This window comes from Manacus candei, unplaced genomic scaffold (assembly GCF_025592945.1).
Source record: "Manacus candei isolate 608988 ecotype Guabito, Panama unplaced genomic scaffold, ASM2559294v1 h1tg000076l, whole genome shotgun sequence".
NCBI classification, from domain to species: Eukaryota; Metazoa; Chordata; class Aves; order Passeriformes; family Pipridae; genus Manacus; species Manacus candei.
This window is the reverse complement of record NW_026138124.1, coordinates 7,043,035-7,058,378: the sequence shown is the minus strand read 5'-3', so window position 1 is coordinate 7,058,378 and position 15,344 is coordinate 7,043,035. Positions and strand designations below refer to the sequence as shown.

Below are 15,344 nucleotides of genomic sequence, written 5' to 3'. Positions count from 1 at the left end.
GGGTCTCTTTACCTGTAAATTAATTTTTTTGTGCCTCAAGGCCATGATACATCAGGCTTCCCTCTTTCTTCCATGTCATAGCAAATTGGATTTTACGTTTGTGCGATGTCTGATGTTAAGCAGCAGGATTTTCACTGGAATTGCTTCTACTGCAGAAGAGATTAATCCGTTTCAAGGCAGGACATTGTGACTGCTGAACAGAAACCTGCACTAAACACGTGGCAAGAAGAAGCCAAGGCAAGCTCTGTATCCATTTGTGGTTGCAGGTGGTATATGAAGAGGAGTGATTATGGTAATTAGCCCAGCTGGAATTTGCCCACAGCTCTACGGGTACCTTGTAAACACTGCAAAAATGCCAGACAATCTTAATAGCCCTTTTGTCTGGTCTCCTTTGTGTAGGTAGCCATTTGCACAAAACACTTTCCAGCAGCACTTTGTTGGGATTACACCTGTAGCAGTCAAACCTCCTCCTGGTATCCTGCCAGTTGAGCCCACTGCAGCATCCTGGGCTTTTCAGGAAGCTCTGTATCAGCATTTGGTATTATTTCAGTGTGACACAACTGTGGAAAACAGCAGCCAGAGCTGTGCCTTGCCAATTTGGGATGGTGTGGGATAAAGGCTCATGTTTGTACAGCCGTGTCCAGGGCAGGTAGTGGGTTCACTGCTGCTCTTAGACTGGGTGGTGTGAAGCTCTGAAGGAACTGCCTATGGAAAGAGAGGAATAATCTTAATAATTAATGTGGTATCTCTAACCCTTGAGCTGGGAGTGAGAATATGGCACGTTTTGGGTGCCTGGATGTTGTTTCACACACTTCTCAGCAAGGAAGCTGTGCCTGGAAAAGCCTGGCTGCCCAAGAAACCCTGAAAATATTTGAGATGAGTGTGGTACGTGTTTTGGAGCAGAGCTGTGTGGCTCTGTGGTCTGTATCCCAACCCCTTGTCACTGAGGAGACCCCTAGACTCAGGAGAACATCCCGCTGTGCTCCAGTCCCTTCCACTCCGGTGGAGACAGCGCATTTGTTACAGGCAATTTTGCATCTGGTCTCTTGATTAATGGACTTGTCTTTTGCAGCCTATTTTGACTCTGACACCACTTTCTGCTCCACAGATGCTTTGCTGATGTTGAAGAAAGTTTGCCTCGCTTGATAAAGACCAGATCCTGAAATTTACTTCCAAACCTGAAGTAACAATTTTTAACTTGAAACACTTTTTCCCCAGGAGTCGCTCCTCCAGAATCTTTCCCTTATTTGGTGCCTCCTTCACAGCTGGGGCTGATGCTCAGGTGCCAAAGCTCTGTGCACTCCTCGCCCAGAGCCAAACGGGTCCACACTGGGTCGAAGCGCAGCAGCTCTGCTTCCCAGCCCAGATCATGGCACTCTTGTTCCTGTGCTCTCCGGTGGCATTTCCAGGGTTGCTCTTCTAGGATGGGAGACACCATTTTCAACCCTTTTTTAGGTCAGTGCACAGTCTCCTGAGGAGGTTTGAGTCTTGCTTTCTTCTTTCCTGGCTCAAGACATGACAGACCTTTCCCGAAGACGTCTGAGTGCCGCGGTTCTGTGCTGTCAGGCCGTACTCCCCGTGGCCTCACGGTGATTTGAGCTGGCTGTTCAGGCCTGTTGCTATCTCTGCTCTTTTAGCTGCTCCTTGAGAAGTTGTTAGTCACTGTTGATTTCTTCCATGGTAACAAATCCAGTTGGGTTGGCAGTGAGGTGTGTGAATGCTCCCCAAGCAGCACTGGGCTGCTTCCTCTGGTGAGGTTGCCTCTTCCCAGGTGGATTTAGTCTGTCTGCACATGCTGACTCATGACAGCCGAAACAGCTGTTTTCAGCTTCAGGCACTACTGTGTGCAGGGACCCCTTCTTCTTCTTGACAGCTGGTTTGTTTTTATAACTAATGCCTTCACTATATGCTCATAAGTTCCGTATCGGTGATGCCCACTTTTCAGCTGGAAGGGCCAAAATCCATTTTTTGACATAGTTTTGTTGTTGTATAAGCCCTTTCTTGGTGGGTTCTTCCCAAGTGAGCGGCTGGAACCATCCATATTTGGTTCCCTGTCCCAAGGAGCAAAGTTGCCCACAAAGAGCAGCAATATAATTGTGCAGGGAGTCCTAGTCTGTCGTCCTGACATTAGCACGAGGACTATTTTTGGGAAATCTTTGAAGGGGATTGCTTTTGGGCTGCAAAGTGAGCGTAATAAGAAGGTACTAAGTTGTTGCAGGTTTCATGGTAGCACTGTGAGGGTAGTGAGTGTGCTGGCAGTGCTTTTGGGAAGTGTTCCTCTCTGCTATGTGAATGCAGAGCAGCAGGTGACAGAACTTCCTCCTCTGTGCCCCAAAGCCGGGCCCACTCGGTGGAGGTCACTGTTTCCCTCTCACTGTTTCCCTCTCACCCCCATGAGAAGCAGAATTTGATGGAAGCAGCTGGGAGGGTACCCGGAGGCTGAGGGACAGGTGAGTCAGTAGAGAAACAGTCATTCAGAGAAAAGCCCAGTCAAAGCAGCCCGTGGCCTTAGCGTGAACTCGGAGATGAAAGGTCCAAAGTTGAGTGATGAGCTCATCAAAACCTTGAGGCTGTGAGAGAAAAAGTGATGAAAGAAGCGTGAGGTGCCTGCTTGAGATGCCACAGTGCTGGGGCACACAGGGCTCTGCCTGGGCTTGCTGGGTTTGTGATTAAGTTGGCAAGAGGTATGAAACATGCTTCATTCCTAGAGGCAGGTATGACATTTCCTTAAAAAAAGCAGTTATCTGTATGCACATATCTGTGTCCCAGCACTGTACTGGTTCGGGTGGAGTGCGACTGATTAGTCCTTGGGATTGGAAATGAAAAGGCTGAGTGTGAAACTTGCTCTAAGATGGGGGTGAAGCCAATGTCCTGGTAGACCCTCCTGCAGCTGGGCATCTGTGGAAACACTCCGGGCATGTCCCTGCTGGGTGTCACTTTCCATTCAAGGTGGGGAGTTTTGGTTCTCCCCTGCTGACGGAAAGCAGTGTGGAGGATTGCAGTGTGAGCACTCCCAGGGCTGTGGGTGAATGTGGGCATTAGAGGAAAACTTCTGCCCCAGTTTCTTCTTTCCCCCACGTACAGCCTGCCCATGATTGTTGCTTTCCAGTAGAGATGGGTCAGGCCACAAGTTCCTTCTCTTTTCCATATTCCCCATCAGGGAACACAGAGCATGGACCCTCTCCTCCAGCTCTTGCACAGGGGCTTGCTGTGAGGCAGAGCATTGTCCACTGCCCCACGAAGGCTTTTGCACTTAGCTGGGGGCTCAGATTCCTTAGGCTGCATCTGTGTCAGTGTGTGTGATTGTAGCCAGAGGGGCTGCAATCTTTCTGCCTCCACAAGCTGTTGACTGAAAAAAAAATACCTGAAGTACCTGTTAAAAGTTTTAAGCTCTCAATTGTCATGGTATCCTAAGCTGAAGAATCAGCTATATCCCAACTTCACTGGCAAAGTGAATAAGGGCTTTGCTGTGCTGTCCTAGTATTCCCCAGTCTCTTCTGGGTTCCATCTGCAGAGTCAATAAAATGGTGGCAAATAAAGTTGAGTTCTAGTGAAAAGGGCTCTTTAGGGCAGCAGTAAAATAGTGAGTAAGCAAGAACCCCTTGCTGCAGGGGCCAGTTTAATTGGTCTGGCTTGTTTTATGAGACAGGTTTTATGTTTAAACTCGCACATGGCCCAGGAGCGACTCTGCAGCAGGGCATCATTCTCCTGCATGGGTCCTCCAGGAACGCAGCCGGGTTAATTACACCTCACCGAGCAATCCCACCTTGCAGAGCAGCTGGCATCAGTCATGGCATGAGCCCAGGGGCTCAGGAAATGGGAACAGGAGCTAGCACCAGAGCTGGGACTGCCTGTGACAACTGTCCCATGCAGCCAGACCTGGCAGGGAGTTTAGGAGGCACCGCCCAGTGCCCATCTTGCATCCTCTGGCGTGTGCCCAGCTCTTGGCTGGGCTTTGCCATGGCCCTGCCAGGTAATCTCATCTTCTCCCTGTGCCTCTGATTCCCCCTGTGAATGGAAGTGGAGGAGCTGAAGCTGTAAAAGCCTTGTGCAAATGGGAGCAGCGTGGTGGTGCTCTGGGCCGCTCCTGGTGAGCGTCTCCCCGCGCGGAGCTCGGAGCCTGGCTTTTCTCACCGCGCTGAGGCTGTGCAGGCACACGGGAGAGAGGAAAACCTCCTGCTCTGGGGGAGGTAAAAACGAGGCCAGTCCACTCCTGGTGTGACACGGCCACCTCCAGGGCCAGGCAGAGTGAGTGCTTACCCACCCACAGCCTTCCTCAGAGCCGTTTAGATAAGGACTGGGAAAGCCCTGAGCAGTAGTAAGTAATTATTCAAGTCAGGTTTTGGAGTTAGTGGACCGAAGCAGGGCAGGAAACTGCCTTCATGCTGTGTGCTGCAGCCAGCTCCCCCATGTCCCCTTAGCTCCATGTTCACAGAATCATGGAATGGTTTGAGTAGGAAGGGACCTTAAAGACCATCTAGTTCCAACCACCCCCCTGCCATGGGCAGGCACATCTTCCCCTAGACCAGATTGTTCAGAGCCCTATCCAACCTGATCTTGAACTCTTCCAGGAACGGGGCATCCACAACTTCTCTGGGCAGTTCAATAGCTGTTCTCTGGCAGTTCAGTAGCAGCACTGCTGTTGCAGGCTCTCAGAGGCTTTGCTGGTACATCTGAACTCCACCTCTGCAATTGCCTAAAGCTGGAGTTAAATGACAGGGTGCAGCATCACCCCAGTCTTCCCTTGCTTCTGAGAGCTGCTCCTGGCAGGGCACAAACAAGTGCTTTGAGCGTTGCTGCTGAGCTCACCATGCTGGCTTCTCTGCAGAAAAGCACTGGGAAGGACATCCCGCTCCCTCTCTGCCTTGTCCAGCTGCTGCTCTGCCTCTGACGCAGTCGGGAGCACAGAACAGGCTGCTGCTGGTGGTTGTGGGGTTGTTTTTTCCATCGATAGGAATGCTAGTGGGAAAGGCTGCCTTTGGGGACTCCTTCTGCAGAACCCCTTAGGCTGTGCCATGCTCTGAGCTGGTGAGATATGGAGGAGGAGACCTTTGCCCAGGGTGTGGGTGTCAGATTGGGGTGTCTGGGGTGCAGATGTTGGGGTTGGGGTGCCCAGGGTGCAGGTACTGGGGTTGGGGTGTGCAGGGTGCAGGTATTGGGGTTAGGGTGCCCGAGGTGTGGGTGCTCTGGATGCAGGTATCTGGTTGGGGTGCCCAGGGTGTGATTATCGGGGTTGGGGTGCCCGGGGCACAGCAGCCCCTGCACAGGACCTCAGGACCCGGCAGAGGGTGCTGTGTCTCCACCGCCTCTCCCGGCTCCAGCTCCAGCTCCAGCTGTTTGGCACTTGCCTCTGCCTCTGTGCATGATGTTTGTAAGAGTTTGGGCATGTCCATTTGGTTCCCATCTCCAGTGCCACCCCCAGCATCCAGGCCAGGTTCTTCTGTCACTGGGGACATTCTTAATTCACAGGAAATAGGAGAGAGTTTAATTGTTTTCTCCTCTCTCTATTTTTTTTCCTTTTTTTTTTTTTTTCCCATGCAGCTGAACAAAAGGTTCATCCTCAGTTTTCTCCATGCCCATGGGAAGCTGTTTACCAGGATTGGGTAAGTGTGCAGGATGTTTATTTTATTTTCCTACATTACAAGTCTTTTTGGAATTTAATATTGTTAGCAACTAAGCTGTGTTTGGAGCTGAGGGCACAGGGTGTGAATTCTTGCAGGCCTAGCCTCCTGGTTTTTATTCTCCTTACCCGCCCTCTGATCCACACTGCTTATGGCTTGGGCTTTTCCTTCCCCCCACCTCAAAGCCTGTTCCTGCCCATGCACTGGGACCCTCTGGCAGAGGCTGAGCTCAGATAGTTGATACACACACAGGAGGGACTAGATGCTGTTTTCTCTCTCTCCCATCATCTAGCCATGCTCCCTCCCCTTTAATTTCTGGGTTTGCCCTCCTCTCTTCTACTCCCCCCCACCCTTAAAGAGCAGAGAGGTGGCTCTGGGGGGCTCTTGGTGACTGTTGCCTGCAAGGAGCACAAAGCCATCGAGGCAAATCCATGTGGTGGCTGAAAGCTGCCGTCTGGAGCTTGTCAAGACAAGCCTTGCCCTTCATCTCCTTGCTGCCATTTCGGTGAAAGCCTCGTAGCTGAGAGCTGCCCTGGCTGTGGGAACTGGTTTGTACAAAGTGCCCTTGGCAATGGTTGTCATAAACTGGTTTCAAGTAATTGAGCAGCTACCCTTGAAGCAAAGCAAGCCTGATCTCAGCCTGGGCTGTGATCCCAGCCTGGGGGACATCCTTATGACCCAGAGGGCAGAGCTCAGCCTCACAGCCGATGGGCTTCCCATGGAGCTGTCTCTGCTCTGGGTCCAGACTGGCCCTCACTGTCGGGATGGGGCTGTGTGGGAGCAGCTGTTGAGAAGAGACCTTGCCTGAATCCAGGCAGTCCCTGGCAGTGGTGGTCTCTGCTTGAGCCTGCCAGTGCCTCGGAAGCCACTGGAGTTTCATGAGCTCTTTTGGCTCCTTCAGTCTCTTGCAGAACTGTTGGCTACAAGTTATAGGACTGAGACGTTTTCCAGGCCACGTAGGTAAAGGTAGTGTGGATTCAAAGTGCCATCTTGTCCCTACTATTGGGGTTTTTTGACTCAGATGTACAGTTCTCTGTCCCCTTTCCCTCCTGGAGTGGGGAGGCACAGCAGTGCAGGGCAGTGCACGCAGCCTGACACTTTGGCGCTTCCTCCACCCAGCACTTTCTGGGATGACCACTCAGGAGGGTCACATGCTTCACTTTGGGCCCTTCGTAAACAACGGGAAGCAGGAGCTGTGCTGGCCGATTTGTTGAAGAGTGTCAGGGTGAGGGGGAGAACCATCGGCTCTCTGCCTGTGCTCTTGATCTCTCCCTGAGTCACAAGGCACTGATTATCTGCTCCCGGGCAGGAGCCTGGCCTGCGGTGAGGAGGCAGTGCTGGATGTCCTCCTGCCTGCAGGAAAAGAGGAGGAGAGCTGCAAGGGCCCACAAAAGGTTTGGGAAGTGCAGCGTGTCTGTGCTGGAGGGCCAAGCATCCGGGGGGCGGCTGGTCCCCGGTGCTGTGGGGCCGTGCTCGTGGCCAAGCTCTGGTTGAACAGATGCCAGCAGGGGATTAATGGGGATGTTGCAGAGATCAGTTGCACATTTGGCTCCTGAGACTTTTTTGTAATTAAGATGCAGCGTTTGAGGCAGTTGCTTCCCAGGACAGTCATTTAGAAAACCCAAGTATGTTTAATGGTAGAATATCCCCTGAAGTACTTAGAAGGGAACTAGAAAGTAATACCATGACACAGGAAGAGAAAATCGTCCAGCTCTGCTAAACAGCTTCCGCGCTTAAAATAGGTGAAAGGTGAGGAATAGGCAAGTTCTCTTTGGGCAGGATCCTTGGTGATTTATCTGTAAAAAATATGGAAAAGATGATGTTGCCCTAATTGGACTCTTGCTCCTAAAACCACAGGTAAGCAATTTATTAAAAGCTTCCGCTCGACTCCTGACCTGCTGGTTCTGAGCTCAGTGGGGTTACTGCACGCCGTTCCAGATGTGCTGTGGTATCAAAGCACAGCTGGTGGGGCTGAGGAAGCCCTCGCTCCTTCTTGTTGTTATTCCATGGCAATAATCTTCATCTCCTCACTAACAACCCATCCTGCAAAGGGCTCCTCCATCCCCAGAGTCCTGTCTGCCCTAGGAGGATATTGCTGGATACACTGGAAGTGGTCTGAGATTTCTCAAAACTAGGAAGTCTTTAGAAGCAATCAGTTTGCTCTAATTCCCTGGCTGTGCCTCAAATCTAGGGAAGTTGCCTCTTGCAGGAAGAGCACTGCTTTTGTGTCAACCGAGCTACTCTGTTCTGCACAGCTACAAAGTACAAGGGGCCTGTTTGTTACAGCCCCTGTTTTTGGGAAGGTAACAGTGACTTTGAATTGCTCCAGCAAACAGTGCCGGGGGAGAGGGTACCCTGCTGCTAGGCAGACCCAAGTGTTGAAAGGCACCCCTGAAATATGGCTAAGAAGAAAACCATTTCTGTCCTTAAAACTAGAGCTATCACTGTCTTGAAAGTCCGTTGGGGAAGCCCAGCAGAATTGCCCATGTGGGTTACCAGAAGTGGCTCGTTAATCCAGCCTGTAGCATGCTGATATCACAAGATCTGAATCTCTTGGGGGATGACAGGGGAAATTGCTATGGAGGCCCCTGAGGTTGCCTGTCCTGGCTCCACAGAGGGTGAGGCATCTGGGTTTTGACTCCCTTGCTCCCATGTGGACACCCAACAATGTCACTGGTAATTGGAGGGGACACTTGCTGGAAGATAGTCTGCAGGGCCTGGCTGTGGCTTTTTCTAGTGTAGAAACAAGAATTAAAGCAGCAAATGTAGCAGAAGAGGCAGTGGGACAGAAGGACCTTCCCCCCCTCAATAGTTCCCAAGGTTTTGGGCAGTTTCTTGGTTATAAAGTTGTCTTCATGGGATACCAGGTGAGGACTCTCTGGGAGGGCTGTTGTGGGCAACCACATCTCTCTCATTTTTGGGAACTGACTGTGCTCTCTGCGATGAGTTCAGTTTTTGACCCCACTTCAGCTGGGAGGTTGCTGAGGGTCCAGCAGCTCTGATAAAGTGACCTCAGCTAATTTCCTTAGTGATGAAGAGTAGGATAAACGTGTCAGATTTCCGTGGGTGCCTGTGAATGGTGTTGAAAGCACACCCCATCCCCAGCCGTGGCACCGCAGCCGCGGGCTGCTGTGTCCTGACGCGCGATGGCAGCGCTGTGGGCTGCGGGGACCCGCTCCAGCTTTGACGTTGTCAGCAGCTACACGAGTCGGCGAGTCCCTGTCCTGTGGGGCTCGAAGTGATGAAGTTTAGGGGCTCAATCAGAGTGCTGGGAAGTGTGTAGCCTTGGGGGGGAAAGGGGCTCGGTGCCACGGGATCCGCTCCTGCAGCGGGGAGCCCGGGGACCGGCACCACTCTGGAGGAAGCACGCTCTGGCCAACATTCAGTGCACTGGAATTGCCACATCCGCAATGTGGCACCAGTGTGTGCATTCTGCTGCAGCCTGGGTTTCTTGGGAGTCCCATGGGCTGCTCCCGGTCCAAGTGAGCTGCTGGCCCCTTGGCACCCCTCCCAGATTGGTAGAAGTCAGTAGAAAAAAATGGTTGGTCAGAAATGACTCATAAAGGCCGTGTTTTCCTGCCAAAGGAATGCTGCCTGTCGGTCACAGAGCAATCCCTCACTGCCATCTCTAAGGAAGGCTTCAGCTGCCTCTGTTGCAGCCTGCACCTTCATTCCCTGCGGCTCCTGGACAGGAGACAGCACCTCAGGGGTTCCCCCTTCCCCAGGAGTTGTGACCTTCCCCAGGAGATGTGACATGGGGTAAGCCATGTCGACTTCCTGCCCTGCATCCCGGGGCACAGCCTGCACTCTACAGCCTCTCTCTCTGTCTGCAGGATGGAGACTTTCCCTGCGGTGGCCGAGGAGGTCCTGAGGGAGTTCCAGGTCCTGCTGCAGCACAGCCCCCCTCCCATCGGAAGCACCCGCATGCTCCAGCTTGTGGCAATCAACATGTTTGCAGTGTACAACTCCCAGCCCAAAGGTACCACGTGCTGCTTTAGGGGAACTGGGGTGGGGATCATCCACTCTCTGTGGCTGAGCTGCTCATGTGGAGAAGGGTGGGGGGGCACACCAACTGGGGACAGATGGGAAGGCGGAGCGGTGGTTGGATGCCTGCGGGTGTCAACACAAAGGGACCTTGGCTGTGCTTCCGTAGAGCTGGCTGAGGTGTCTGAGGAGTGAGGAGGCATCACATCTCCCTGGAGCCTGAGTCATCAGGACAGAAGGAAGACACTGCTTTACTCCCAGCATTTAACGTAGGCCCTGCTCAGTGTCTCTGCTGGCACCAGAAGGGCTGGGAGGGTCTCAAAGGCCTTGACTGTTGGGAGAATGGTATTGCCTGTGACTGCTTGTGTCCGTGCAAGTGCTGGGGGATGTGATGCCGCTCTCTGAAAGGCCAGGTTGGAGCTTGTGCCCTATGTTAAGGCAGCTTGAGAACAAAGCAAGATCTAGTGTTACTCATCCTCCTCCTCTCACCTCCTCCATCCACCTAGAAGCCTGTACGTGGACTCTACCATTGACAGGTTTAATGTGTTGGTCAGCAGAGATGCCACCAAACCCAAGCCTCTTCCACTGAGTTTAAAATGATGCTTCCAGGGAATGTGTTTTTCCCTGTGTCCCCAATGCCACACAGCAGCAGGTACCCAGGTCTGCCTGAGGTGTTTGGGAGCAGGGATGGGGCTGTGCTCCCTGGGTGGGAGGAAGCACCATTTCACATGCCGATGGCTTGGGATTTAAATCCCAAAGATGAAGGCCTCCAGCTGATGGATTTCAGCTAAAGCCACCGTGTGGGCGATCAGGCTGAGCCCCAGAGAGTTGCTGCTGGAAGATTTCTCCCTCGTGAACCAGTTGGCCACTTGTCAGACTGGTGGTTAGTGGCCAGGGTCAGCTGATGGAGTGAACCAGCACCAGCCGGAGGGCTGGGAAGTGGCTCCCGTGTACCGTGCCTGCCTTGCAGGCACCCTCCTCTCCTGGGGGAAGCTCCAGGGGAGCTGTCAGTCCTGCTGGTGAGGCAGCCGTGCCCTCCCGCCTGCCAGATGCCAGCCAGCGACGGCGTGTTTATCTTTGAACTGCAAAGTGCTTTATGATTATAAGCAAATGCCTCTGCATGACGGTAATTATTATATTAGTAATATTAATAATACCCCTGGTAGGTGAATTAACAGTGGTGTCTGTGCTGCACACAGGAGTGGGTGGTGAGGAGAGGAAGAGATTTGTCTGGGCTGGATGGCAAACCCCTGTGGCAGAGCTGGAAGTGATCCCAACTCTCAGAGCACTGGACTGTGCTCTTTCATCCATACCCAAGTTGTGGATGTGTGTGAGTGAAAAAGGGAGCACTTTTTTTCTCACAAAAAATAGGTGTTCTCTGAGTTTTCTGCCTCCTGTGTGGGTAGCTGCCAGCTGCTCCCAGCTTTTGGATCTCTGGAGAAAGCAAACCTGTTCCTGCTGGGGACTGCAGGCTGTGTGCAGAGCAGGTGGCAGTGTTTGTGGAATGCCTGCAGGTCGGATGGCACCATGGCTGCCATCTGAGGCCAAGTGCCCTCAGGGGTTTCCCTGAGGACTCCTTGCTCTGTTGCCCCTGAAATATTGCTGGGAATATTGTTGGCAAAGCAAACCCTGTTGTCAGCGCAAATGCCCTGGTGGTCTCTGAGTGCTCGTATACCAAGTGCTGGGACAGCACAGGTTGAGCTTAGTGCCCGTGCTGCATTACGGGGAAGAGCTGGGTGTAGATGGAAATAAAAAGCAAAACAGCAAAGGGTCGGGAGTTTAGAAGGCAAGCAGGAATGTTTGCTGGAAGATTAGTGAATGCCCAGCACGGAGCAGGGGTGCTGGCTCCTTCCCCGGCATGTGGGCTGCTGTGGGCAGAGGCCTGGCTGGAGCATGTGGCAGGACCGCTGTCGGGAAGGTGCGGGTTTCCATTTCCCAGCACATGAGTCACCTCCCTGCGCTGCAGCAGCATGGGCAGCAGCAGGAGCGAGGGGGCTGAGCCGCCCCTATGAGCCTGTGGGAGGCTGGCAGGGCACAGGGAGCAGTCCCACCCTGCCTGCATCCCAGATTGCCAGGAAGTGTTACTGGGGAGCCGGCCGTAGTCAGAGCTTGGCTGTGTCTGCTCTGTAGCGCTGGATCTGACTTTGCTGTTGGACCAAACAGCCTCCAGAGATCTCCTCCTACTGAAATCCTCCTGCAAATCTGGGATCAGAGCGTGTCTGTGTCCTTCCCATCACACAGGCCTGACCTTCAGCTGCGAGCTCGCGGTAGCAGGAAGAGATCCGTGGGTTCTCTCTGGGGCCGGGAGGGAGGTCCAAGAGCCTCCCTTCCCTGCTGTCAGGGGGTGTTCTCTTCAGGGATAGCTGCTCCCTCCCTCCCCTGTCATGTATTTTCAGGTCTCTGGAGCCCCAGTTACTCCTGAGAAACTTGTAAATGTGCTTGTTTCCCTGTGTCTGGTGTCTAATGAAACCCTGGTGCTGGGATCCAGTGGTGCTGGCAGTTGTGTCACAGTGTCACGGGCAAAACAGTTGCAATGTGGGGAATTTCTGCAAAATTTTAAGCCCCTGAATACAAACTTTGAAGCACAGATTCAGGTATTAAGGAAAAGGAAACCTGAACAAGGAAATGCTTTAATAAGCACCTGCCCTCCCTCTTCCTCAAACTTACACAAAACATAATCCTGACCCATCTCAGCCTCAGTTTCTCCCATTTTTGGTGTGGATTGTGCCAGGTCTGCCTCAATTCCTTTAGTGAGGCAACAGGCAGCACAGGAGGTTGGGACTTGTGTGTGATGGTTTGTATCTGCTGCTCTTTGCTTTTTACTTATTTTCTTTTACTGTGGTGTGGGTTGGCCGTGGTCCCTCAGGGGTGCCCCTATCCTGGTGTGCGACCCCCGTATGGCAGTTGTGGCATGTTCTTTGTACCTCTGCTTCCAGCCACTGACACTCTTTCATAAATCAACCTGTGCAAGGTCACCATGTGCTCTTCTGACAGGATGACTTTTTTTGAGGTGCACTGAGGTGTTTGAACTGGTTTCAGAGCCAGCCAGCTGTGAGCAGCACATGGTGGCATTTCACATCCTCCTCCCACGCAGGTCACTGCTGTGGCTACCTGAACCCTGAAGTGGTTGCCCAGCCAGGGCTCAGGTGAGCACAGGCAGAACCCTGTGGCCTGGGCTGGTGCAGGCAGCTCAGCTTATCCCCAGGGACAGCACCAGCACGCTGGAGCTGGTCTCAGCTGCCTGTGCAGCCGGGCAGCACTGGGAAGACCCTGGGAGATGAATTGGATCTGTTGTTTTCTCTGAGAGAGGAAGCCAAAGAATTCCCACATGAAGTGCTTCCCCTGCTGTTCGGCATCAAATGGAGTGTTCCTGCATTGTCCAGCGGGGCAGGAACACGCCGTGCAGCCAGTGAGGGTCCCACTGACCCTTCTGTCTCCTGTCAGGAGTGCTCAAGGTGTGAAAAAGCTTCTTGTAGACCTCAAACCCACAAGGTGAGGAGTGCCCACCCAGGGGAGGGAGGCAAAGAGAGACAGCCACTCTACATGGCTGAGGCTTGCAGTTGCTGGAGCTTTCCACACCAGGACCTAGGTAACCACCAATGTCTTGGGCTATCTCAGGCTGTGGCTGGGGCGGGAGCATTGTGGGGTGGCCCGTTTAACAGTTTGGTAGCCATCTGCACAACCAACTCACAGGGAAGCTTGGATCCCTTTATCCCAACCACAAGCACTCCAAGAATTTTAATTTTTTTTTAATTCTGTAATTTAGGGAAATAAAACTCTGGTTTCTGAAAAGACTAATTGAAGCCGTGCTTGCGGCAGGGGCATCTCGGTGAGTGGAGGGAGAGAAACCCCCTCCCAGCCCATCTGTGCCCAATTTACTCCGATCTGGCCTCTCTGAGGCTTTTTTCTTTCTCTCTCTCTTTAATAATTTGTTTTATAATTCCTGGAATCAAACCCATCTCAGACACACTGTTTTATTTTACTGTATTATTGGATTATACTTCCTATAAATCACTGGATGTTATTCATAGGCCACCACCAGAATAACTTCCCCTCTCCACCACCCCCCCTCCCGACGGCCCCGCATTCCAAACAAGAGCGCACCAAAGTGGGGGTGCAGCAGCACGGGGCACCCTAGAGACACTTCCCGGAAATCCCAGCAAATTTGCCTGGCTGTGGGTGTGAAGCATCAGGCTGCAGCACCTGGATGCCTTCTGGCACTCTCAGGCCGGTCGCGTTGTGCCGTGTGGAGGTTGTTAGGAGGTCGGGCTTAGGTGGAAGTGGAGAGGGGAGGGGGCTGCCATATGTGCATCCTCAGCACATGTAGGGAATGAAGTTGCATCCCCCTGGGGCCGAGCAGAGTCAGGGCACAGAGAGAGGCACGGGGAGGGTCTGGCCAAGTGCGCGGCTTTAGCTGAGGATTGGGAAAGTGTCTTGTGTTTCAAGCAGAGGAAGGTGATGGTTTGGGCAGGGTGACCAGTGTATAGGGCATCTGCTCTGCCGAGCCCAGTGGATGAGGAGGAAAACCCACTGCTTGCACTCTAGAAATGGGACTGTGCTCATGTGGGATGTGAGGGCACCAGGGGGCAGCCAGTGTGGCAGGGGCAGACTGGGCTTTGCTTCGCAGCCCTCTGGGTGTGTCTTCTCGAGTGGAACATGGTCGGGTTCTCTGTGCAAGGTAGCGTTGGCTGGGAAACCATAAAGGCTCATGCAGGTACAGGACTTCCCCTTTTCCATGTAGGCTTAGCGCCCAGCCTGGCTGGAGGATCCTGAGGACCCCCTGAGATCAGGCTGTGCTGTGGTAACCAGCAGCCTTCTCTGCTGCCATCCTGCTGCTGCTCACAGCCCTGTGCTGGACAGAGCAGGTTTCGCTTTGCTGACTACAGCTGCTCAGGCTTGAGAGCTACAGCATGAACCCTTAAAATATCCCCGGAGATGGTGCAGGGGCTGATGGTCTCTGCCCTCCGCAGAACCTCAGCTCTGACCGTTGCCACAGTCTTGTGTCTGCCGCTTGGACTCCGCTTTGCTCAAAGAGTTCACTGCAGCATCAGAAAGGGCTCAGAGGAAACATCAACTGATCACCTGCAGCAGCTTCTTCTTGGTGTCGTTTCATGAAACTGTAACCACATCTTGCATGTTGGAGCTGACAAAAGGTGTCAGGAGTCGAACTCAAGAGAGTCCAGTGCATCTGCCCGAGTTTAAAAATAAAGCAGTGCTGTGGGTAGCTACCTTGGTTTGGTGGAGCTTTAAAATTAGGCACAAAGGAAAGCTTCTTAAACCTCAGGCTGTACATAGCAGCAGCACCTTGATCTTTCTTGGTATGGGGAGCAGAACCAAGTCCTTTTCTCTTAATTCCCCTTTTTGCATGGTAAATATGTGCTTCAGCAAAGTCCAGCTGGCACCTTGGAGCAGGCAGTGCTGTGGGCTGTGGCAGCTTTGGGCACAACGGGGAGATCAGTGAAGATGTCGCATTGCAGGGCTGTGTTGTGGGGATGCTGAGCATCTGCAACCCTGTGCTCTGTTGAGAGCAGAACCTGAGGTCCCCCCAGCTGCCTGGGGGACTTGGTTTGCAGTGCAAACACAGCCCACTCGCTGCAGGGAGGCTGGAGTTGAGCAGTTTGGTAACTGGCTTTCTCTGGGTGCTGGGGCTTCAGTCATCATACAAGTGTGGGCTGAGGTGTCTGTACTCAGGTCTCCAGCTGCACTTGGCAGTCACTGTGTGACTTTCCCTGTGAGACT

At 52.9% G+C, this 15,344-nt stretch overlaps 1 protein-coding gene across 4 annotated transcripts in view; it reads left to right on the top strand.

Moving 5' to 3' along the window:
- Nucleotides 1-15,344, top strand: part of SMG6 (SMG6 nonsense mediated mRNA decay factor) — a 108,780-nt gene that overhangs the window by 19,366 nt on the left and 74,070 nt on the right. For all 4 annotated transcript variants that reach the window (XM_051809779.1, XM_051809778.1, XM_051809776.1 and 1 more), the window contains exons 9-10: nucleotides 5,542-5,603; nucleotides 9,455-9,600. In XM_051809779.1, coding sequence (XP_051665739.1) covers nucleotides 5,542-5,603; nucleotides 9,455-9,600 — 208 coding nt within the window. The remainder of the gene's footprint in view (nucleotides 1-5,541; nucleotides 5,604-9,454; nucleotides 9,601-15,344) is intronic.